General features: G+C 38.9%; 1 protein-coding gene across 2 annotated transcripts in view; it reads left to right on the plus strand.

Annotated features, from left to right (window-relative positions):
- rffl (ring finger and FYVE-like domain containing E3 ubiquitin protein ligase) overlaps positions 1–9723 on the plus strand; it is a 28311-nt gene extending 18588 nt beyond the window's left edge. The window contains exons 4-5 of one of the 2 annotated variants that reach the window (XM_079824489.1): positions 6555–6926; positions 8861–9723. In XM_079824489.1, coding sequence (XP_079680615.1) covers positions 6555–6926; positions 8861–8998 — 510 coding nt within the window. In that variant the 3' untranslated portion in view covers positions 8999–9723. Of the gene's footprint in view, positions 1–6554; positions 8636–8860 lie in introns of those variants that run through there. The other variant, XM_079824490.1, reaches the window with a different exon arrangement.
- Position 9724: the final 1 nt, after the last annotated feature.

The following is a 9724-nucleotide window of genomic DNA, read 5'->3' on the forward strand; positions in this document are numbered from 1 at the left end:
GGGAGCAGAAATGACTAACAAGTCAATAAGTGCTCCTCTTCTGCCATCTACTAGTTATAGTGGTCATTTCATCGTACAGGGCTTCCAGTACGGTGCACGTGTGTAATCTTTAACAGTTAATAGTCCGCTTGTTTTACATACTTCAATCCGAGTTCCCACATGAACATATTAAGTAGGGGTGTAACGATACACCAATGCCACGGTTCGGTTCTGTTTGCTTTGCTGTGGGGTCAGGGTTCATGGCAGGGCACCAGCAATAATAACACTAGATTCACTTTTAACTTAATAATAATAACAACAGCAATAATTGAACTCAATAATAACAACAGCAATAATTGAACTTATTAACTTTATCTTTTTTAACTTTATACATTGGCTTCACGTTTCCATTAGAGCAGTTAGCATACCTGAGTAAACTCAAATTAAATAAATGTCTCCGCTGTAGACTATAATCTACTCATTTTACCATTTGCCATAATGTAAAAAAAAAACAAGCACATTTATTTCATAAAAGTTGATGACACACACAAGTAATGTCCCACTTTAGCCTACTTAACAAACATACTTTTTATGAATATGACTAATACTGATTAATAAATAGGCCTATAAGTTACAGCTGTTAGATAGTTTTAGTGCCTTACTTTGTTATTTTGTTTATTTTTAAATTAGCAGGGTTTTTTTTGTTAATACTATAAAGTGAAAATAAAGTGGCATTTTGTGGTTATGGAAACAACAATTACCAATGGTAAATACACAATACTTCATGAACTGTTAGTGAACCATGAAAACTGCTCCTGATGAACAGAATGAACATCACACCTGCATGCCTTCCCAGCTCACACACGTCAAACCAGTTACGGGATTTATTGGTACTTTACTTTTATTTCAACGTTGCATGATCGTAGTTTCTCTTGTGCTTTATATACGGCGCGCGCAACTAAAGAGTGTGCACTACGAACACAGTAACGGCCACCAGGAAAGCGGTTTTCTGAGGTGAGAGAGATTTTTATTTCGTAACAAGCTACGAAAATGAAGATGTTGCTGGGACTCCAAGTTAGCATTTTGCCAACCTGGCTCAATGGGGAAACTGGCTCTTTGTCCTTCCACCACTTGAGCGATCACCGAAGTCATGTGACATGCACTTGGAGGACAAAAGTTAGTGTATGCTTAGTAAATAATATTATTATAATAATATTTAGTAAAAATACAGCTCTTATTAAGTGTTAAAAGTGTACTAATTACTATTTAATCAAATGTCAATGAAGAACAAATTATTTAGTGGCATATGGTGAAGTGAGAGCTGGGCCGTGGCAGCAGGGGCGGGGCGCGCTCGGTTCCTCATGAGGTTATCGCGGTTCGTACCGTGGGTGGTGTATCGTGGTTTTTCGGTTCAGTTTGAATATCGTTACACCCCTAATATTAAGTATTCTGTCTATTTTATCATGAAATTCAAACGATAAATTCCGTTTTGACGCTCTTTAATTTAATAAACTTGAATCAACATCTATCAACAAGGTATGTTGAGGATACATTACAATATATATACAAATAGCAACTGAATTTAGGCTCTGTTATATTATAGTAATGTGCACGTAAGGGCTCCCTATATAGTTTACACTTTACAGCATTAGCAGAGATATTTTTTTTATCTTTAAGAATGTTTAGTTGTAATTTAATTCATTTAAGGGCAGACACAATTTGTTCAGTAAACCACTACTTAATTAAAAAAAAAATATATATATTTATTTTTGCTGTACCGAACCGTGATTTCAAAAACCTGGGTACGTACTCAACGTTATGTGTACCGTTACACCCCTATTTATAACAGAGGGCCCTATCATACACCCGGCGCAATGCGACGCCAGACGCGGCGTAAGTGTTTTTTGCTAGTTTCAGCCTGACGCAGTTATCATTTTCACATCCAGCTCCACGTTGTTTAAATAGCAAATGCACTCGGGCCCATCTGTTCGCCCATGGGTGTGCTGGTCTGAAAACCAGGTGTGTTCAGACGCATTGTTGTTTCTATTTTGAGGAACTGAAAATGACTGCGCCATTGACCAACAAAAACCTGGTCTAACGTCAATAGCGCAGTATTTTTTGTGTTATTTAAAGGGCGTGTTAGTAATATACACCTACACACCCATGTCTCATTAAGAGACTAGGTACAACCCTTTGAGACCATGCGCCTGGTGCGCCAACCGTTTTTGCCGTCGTTAAACTAGCAAAAGTGGAGTCGTACACGCCCTAAGTGCACCTGCGCCATGCGCTCAGATCATTAAAATAGTTCCCAGAGTATCCGCTTGTTAAGTCGTGACATAAGGAGCGCCGTTTCTGGGTCCAAACCTCAACTCGTTTCACTTCATCGACGGCCGTTTATGAACGCTTTTTATTTTATATTTAAACATCAAACATATTAAAAAGTTAAATATTTAAATACGTACAGTCTACACAACAGTTATGATTATAATTTTTTTTGTAGTATACACCACATTGTGTGTGTATATTAACACCATTTGTTGTTTTTCTTGTGGGATGAGAGCGTTTGGACCCGGAAGCTCTGCCGCGTGACGTCAAACTTAACAAACGGATTCTGTGCTGATTTTGAATTCATCTCACTATTTCTTGCAGCAACGTTATTAATACTGTAGCAAATTCAAAACCACTGGATCTACCAGCGCTGTGCAGTGACGTTGTTGTTGCATGCTCGAGATTAAAGTAAAGTAATTTGAGTGAATCATCCTGATAGCATGCATAAATTGTATTGGTTTTATAATATGAAAGTTTATTTGTAATTAAAGTCCAACCCAATTGCAACACACCTATGAGTGCATTGACGTCTCTATGAATAGGTCTTAAACCTATGCTTACTGATTATTGTGCTAGATGTTCGGTTATTCCAGGTCCAACTGGCTGTATTGCTGAAGACCATAAGGCCTTGCTCATTCTAGTAGTTCCTCTTGAGATTCCCACACGTTATTAAAAACCACAGCATGTTTTAACCTACTGAGAACCTTATGCAGGTCAATTAGACTAGCAGAAATTCTAGACCGTGCTGTCAGATATGGGACATATTTCATTGTGTGAAGCGTCCTCCTCCAGCGTGACTAACCCTGCTCGCCTCACGAGGAGAGTTGTCTGGAATGCAGTTTGTAAACTGTGGTTCGAATGACAGTACAATGGGGCATATCGATGTCATGGCCATTGTACCAATTCTTTACAGTAGTGCTTCTATTGTCACACCGCGCTCATGTAATTCCTGCACGCGCACCTTACGTAAGAGTGACTAGAGAGAGTAACATTGGGATCAGGTTTTCTGACTCAGTTTGTTTTAAATTGGATTGGAAGTTTTTGATGTTTGAAAGCAAGCTGTTTATAGACTTACTAGTGGGTAAGACATAGAATAGAGCTCAATAGTGACTGCTAGGGTTGTGCCGATAGACGATAGGGTTGTGCCGATAGACGATAGTATCGTGTATCGACCATAGTCAGAAATATCGCCAATATTTGATTCCTTTGATATCAAGAAGATAATTGGCTCTTTTTCCTAACCTGATCTCACAGAATTCTGTGAAATGAACTCGGCCCCCTTAACTCAAAATCCGTGGCAGTTTCACGAAATTGCCGAAAGTGATTCTTATGCAAGTCAATGACAGTAAAAAGTAGACATGATTTTATGAATATTTATAGGCTACTTTTATATTTTGGAGCAACTAACTCCACTCCTACCATAAACCTACCCACTCTCAACAATATAAAACGCGTAACAGGCAAATACAAGTACAGTCACAGGTATTTATTGCAAAAACTGACCAAAAACAGTATAAAAGTATTAACTCATGTTGCATTCCAAGTCTTCTGAAGTCACACGATGTCTTCATGTAAAGAACAGAGCTGATCTTAATGTTTTAATCGCTAAAATGATGATCCCGCCGCTCCGTGAACACACTCATTCATATCTCATTCAAATGATACACACGACTCTTTAGCGTGACGCAATCTGTCACGAGACACACGAGAGCCAATGGCATTTTACAATCAAAGCCGACGTAATGACGCAATTGGTCACGAGACGTCCGACAGCCAATGCTGTCAAAGCTGACGTAACGTTTCTTCCGGCGGTAAAATTTGAAATGTGTTTATGATCTTCGGCGGATGAACTCGACGCTGCTGATCGCTTTTGGGGATTTTCTTCACACAAATCAATCGTTTGGCCTCGGAACACTTGGAATATTTGTACTTTATGAATAAATTGTGCCTGCAGTCGTATCTGCCTGTTAAATCATGTTTTTTATAATACACAAATGGGTAGGTTTAGGCAAAGGATTGGGTTACGTGTTCAAAACGTGTCTAAATACTGTAAATAAAAAAAACTGAAATAATTATACATAAAATTATTCTGGCTGATTAAATCGAGAATCACACTCCATGTCATAATGGCAAAAATAGTAGTTTCATGACGATAACCAACATGCCCAACGCGTCTGTATACGGTCATTGACTTGCATAGGAATCACTTCCGTGGACCCATCGCAAAATTTTCGCAGATTCCGTGAAACTGCCACAGATTTTGAGTTAAGGGCCCGTGTTCATTTCACAGAATTCTGTGAGATCAGGTTGCTTTTTCCCATTGTTGTATTACACAGGGATCTACACTGCGACCATAAGGGTCGCATTTGCGACTGTGAAAAAATATTTAGGCGCACCAGTGCGAGTGACCCAATCGATTCTCTTTAATAGATAAAGATAAATAAAAACTACGGTACATAATCAGTGTTTATATTCTGACTGTTTTAGTCCGGTTCGGGTCGCACCGCTACAGAGGAGCACAGTACCTGCGTCACTCGCCATAGACATAAACAGAGAGAAGTAGATCCGGCTGCACTCTTCTTCCACAAGACGCATGCAGCACAAAAGTTACCAAAAGGCATAATTGCAAATGTGATTCTGATCTGGTACAAGAGTCCAATAAACATTTGTCTATTTTTGCTCTCTTTTGTGAAAATAGTTTCAAACAAAGCCACACCAGAACTGTTGCGCATCTGCAAAGCAACGGTGATTCCATGAATCTGCATTTTCAACGTTTGATTGAATGACTCGCACATTAAGACTCGCCGCCACGTTGCATAGACTTATGTAAAATATCAAAGTCAATATATATCAATATCTCAAACAAAGTAACTTTTGTTTTTTTTTTTTTTTACATATTTCTAAATTCAAAAACGTATATATTTAAAATATTCATACACCATTATTTACCCATGAGCTGCATTAAACAGTCTAAATAGCGCTTCAGTTCGAGCTTCTGTGCCACTTCTGCAGGGCAATGACGGATCTTTTCATGCTGATTTAATTTGATTGGTAATTTGGTCTGATTGTGTCTTATTGTAAAAATGTAATGTAGTGGGAAAGTTACAATGGGAATGTCTGTTATTGATCAGAAAGTGCTCCCAAATTTTTGATTGTGCTCCTAATTGTTTTATTATCATTATCTGGCTAGTATTATTATTAGGAAATGAATATTAGAACCTACAATTTATTTGCCTTCCCTAACATCACCACATAACTTGCAACACCGGCACACGCTTGTTTTGAGGACTCAAAGAAAATGTTTCAACATCCCACATCAGAATTGCAGGATATCAATTCACAAATAGAGGCAAGAGTGCTTGTTATAAAACAGATGCATCATTCTTATACAGTTGTTGTTTAAACCAAGGCAAAAACGGCACTGTTGTTTGTCAGCATTTTGTTTTGTTTCACACTAACAAAACATTTTAATAACGCTAATAAAAATGAACACTGAATATTGGGTTGGAGCTCTTCATTTTGAACTCTCAAAGTGCACCAGATTGATGAATTTAACATTTAAAATGCACAACATTTTCTTAGGGAGGGGGGCATGTCCCTGTACCCCCCCCCCCCAGAGGGACAAAGGTCCAACCACCACAGTTTCACCAAAATCCTGTGGGAAACACTGGTTTAGGATGTGGGATTAATATGGTATTAATTTTATTTGTAAAGGACTTCAAAAAGATCTTAAAAAAGTCTTACATTTGTAAAATAACTGGAAGCAAATTACACCTGAAGCAAATTTTTAAATCTTGACTAGACAGACTTGTTTGCACCGATTAATTGTTCACCATAAGACTAGGTTATGTTTATTTTGTGGATCGTAGACAGGAAATTAGGAGTGAGGATTGAGAGACGGGACCTGAGCCAACAGGCGTGTCTGAGCGTGTGCATTGAGCCACGGCTCTGACGAAATGAGATTGTGACTAAGCCAAGTTATGTTTGTCATGTGTTTATACTTCCTGAAGAAACTTCCCAGACTGCTTTGGCATAATCCAGTGCAGCTCAGTGTTTATCAGATGTCATGACACAAACAGTAGATGTGCTTCGAGTGTAGCTTTTGACCCAGATCTTACACCCTTTAATGCCTTTGCCAACTGCGAGATTGTGTTCTTAATGCTGTTACACACTCCTTAAATAAGATTGGAGATTGTGTTCCAGTCTTAACCTGGCTTTAAAATGCCCTCTCCCATTATTCTTTGCAGCACATGTGCATGGACTGCAAGAAAAACTACTGCAGCCGGTGCTCCACTCACCAGGACCTCCAGCCATGGCTGTGCCAAACGTGCCAGCGCTTCCGCGGCATCTTGTTCGAGCGAGCGGAGCTGATGAAGCTCAAGGTGAAGGATCTGAGGGAGTACCTCCACCTGCACGGGGTCCCGACACAGATGTGCCGTGAGAAGGAGGAGCTGGTCGAGCTGGTTCTTGGCCAACAGACACCTCCGTCAGACGCGCACATTCCAGCCCCAGTAGCCACACACTTAGACCAGCAGGAAGCGCCTTACACTCCAATCAACACCGTGACCAGCAGCACAACGGAACTGGACCCTCAGACTCAAACAACAGAAGATGGACAGGTACAGCCAAAATCAGTCCGTTCCAAACTGTCCGACATGCACTACCGCTCAAAAGTTTGGAATAACTACTTCTCTTTTTTTATGTTTTTTAAAGTAACTCTTATGTACAGGGCTGCATTTATTTGATCAAAAATACAGTAAAAACTGTAATTTTCTAAAATATTACAATTTAAAAGAACCGTTTTCTATTTGAATGTTTTTAAATGTAATGTATTCCTGTGAGTTTTCAGCATCATTACTCCAGTCTTCAGTCACATGATCCTTCAGAAATCATTCTAAGATGATGATTTGCTGCTCAATTATTAATAATGGTTCTCATTAATATCAATATTCATGTTTTTGCTGCTTAATATTTTTGTGGAAACTGATTCTTTGATGAACAGAAAGTTTAAAAAGAACAGCATTTATTTGAATCTTTTGCAACATCATAAATGTCTTTACTGTCTCTACTGATCAATTTTATTTGTCCTTGCTGAATAAAAGTATACATTTTTCTGTAATTTTTTTTTATGGTAGTGTGTCACAGATTCCACAAAAGTATTACGCCAGTGTGCAGTCCGTATGCGGTGCAGGAGCAGCGCGGTTGTGCTTTCACATATGCTGCGTTTGCAGTGCACAACTGATCCACGGTTGAAGCCTATACCACAAACACAGCATTTATTCATAATTTATTATTTCAAATCCAAAAGTTGTTACTGAACATGGCTAGTCATCATTGCAATTCTCTACAGCCTACACTCTTTAATAGATAGAAAAACGCACTACATTTAAACATTTTATTCAATTCATTACTTCATATTTATATAGCCTAGTAGCCTAATTTAGATTTAGATTTAGTGGCAAAACATTTAAACATAGGTTATAGCCTAAAATCACAAACATTTTAAATTTAAACAGGCTAGACAAAAACAGCCGACTCGTCTTTTAAAATATTTTTTTACAAGAAATCCTGCAGGTCATAAAGAAATAATTTTTTCCACCTCCAAGAAGGGACGAGTGCTATCCATTATGTCACCTTTTTTTACATAAATGCCAGGTACGGTGTTGTTTTCCTTGCTTTACCCCGCGGAAAAAAGCCATGTGTTGATGTTGAAACTGAGTAGACTTTAAATGATATGCATCTGTGGTGACATTTCTTGATTTTCATGTCAATACATTTTTATTTTAATGCGGACAATGCGCTGTCACTTTAATTCAGTGGGTCAAGCACATCAAAAATAGAAAAAATTCTAGAAAAATAGAAATGGAAACGATCGCCGCACTGCTGCAGATGCACCGCTCCTGGATCCACATGCTGGAAAAAGCTAAGCTGTAATCCGTTAACATGGGTACGGGAAAAAATATGCACTGCAAACGGAGTTTGTGTGAAACGGGCGTTAAGCAGCAAAACGGTTTTCAACATTAATGATAAAAAAAAAAATTCTTGAGCAGCAGATCATCATATTAGAATGATTTCTGAAGGATCATGTGACACTGAAGACTCTCAAATTCCGTTTTGACATCAGGAATAAATCATTTTAAAATGAAATACTATTTTACAATATCACTGTTTTTACTGAATCTTTGAATTTTTGATTCAAGTCAGCCTTGGTGAGCACAAAACAAATCTTACATTCAAACTTTTGACTGATAGTGTACTTCAGGAAGTCAAGCTGCAAAAGCTTTGCTTATATTTGTCTCTACACATTAGGAGAAATTATTTTAAAACTGAAAGGGAAAAAAAAGAAAGTGCTTCGCTAAAATGAATCCCATCTCACATTCCCTTGCATGTGCTTCACTTCTCGGTTTGCTTCACAATGAAGTGACTCAGTTTTGACATGGACTGTCTCTTAAGCACACTAGGGAGTGTGTGAAATATTTATTGTAACTTAAAGCGGATTAAATGGAGAGCACAGCTGTGTTAAACCGTGTTGGCTGCGACCTTTGACCCTTAGAGCTTGGCTGAGGCGACAGCTGAAAGCGAGATGGACGATGAGCTGCAGGTGGAGCAGGAGATGCAGGTACCTCCTGAAACTCCTTACCTCTCCACTTCTTCTTTCTCCCTCTGGGCCGTTAAATGGGGCAGAGGATAGGTGATGGGTGACCCGTCGCCCTTCAGAATACCTGGGAGTCTTTCTGTCATTCTTTTGCAATGAAAAGATTTGGCCTCTTGATGATTTATGCCGTCCTCCGTAGAGTCCGTTTAAAGAACGTCTTCTTCCATGTGGATGCCTTGTGCGTGGGAAAGGCTTGGCTACAGGCTGGGATGAATCACTGCTTCTTTAAAAGTCTGTTTTCAAGTCTACTCTTTTTCACGCCAATTCATCTTAAAGGGGTAGTTCATGCATAAATGAGGAGTCTGTCATTTACTCACCCTCGTGTTGTGACCTGTTAAACTCAAGATCCAGATTAGTCCGTTTCCGTGAACAAAGCATTCAGACCAGTTTTGTGAACCAGATCGATTTAACTCAAAAGAACCATTCGTTTCCTGGGCTTTTCAATCTGATATTAGGAAACTGCACACGGCAGCAGAGCCTCACGCTGGCATGCGAGCACTGTTGCTCCTTTCACATGTGATAGGGGGGTTTCTTAAAGACGCAGTAGCCAATAAAATGAGTTGAATGCAGTATGTGCCTTCACTTTTTTATATTGTGTGGTTTAATATTATCGTATTAGTGTGCCAGACAAATGTTAAAGTGTGTGATATAATGGTGCGTGCATGATCAAAAGATTTCAATTCAAGTTTCATTGTATATTATTAGGCATCCATGCTGAAGTTTGTTACTTTGGGTGCTTTCTCACTTGGTTCATTCACATCC

The sequence above is a fragment of the Gobio gobio genome, assembly GCF_949357685.1.
Source record: "Gobio gobio genome assembly, chromosome: 8".
NCBI classification, from domain to species: domain Eukaryota; kingdom Metazoa; phylum Chordata; class Actinopteri; order Cypriniformes; family Gobionidae; genus Gobio; species Gobio gobio.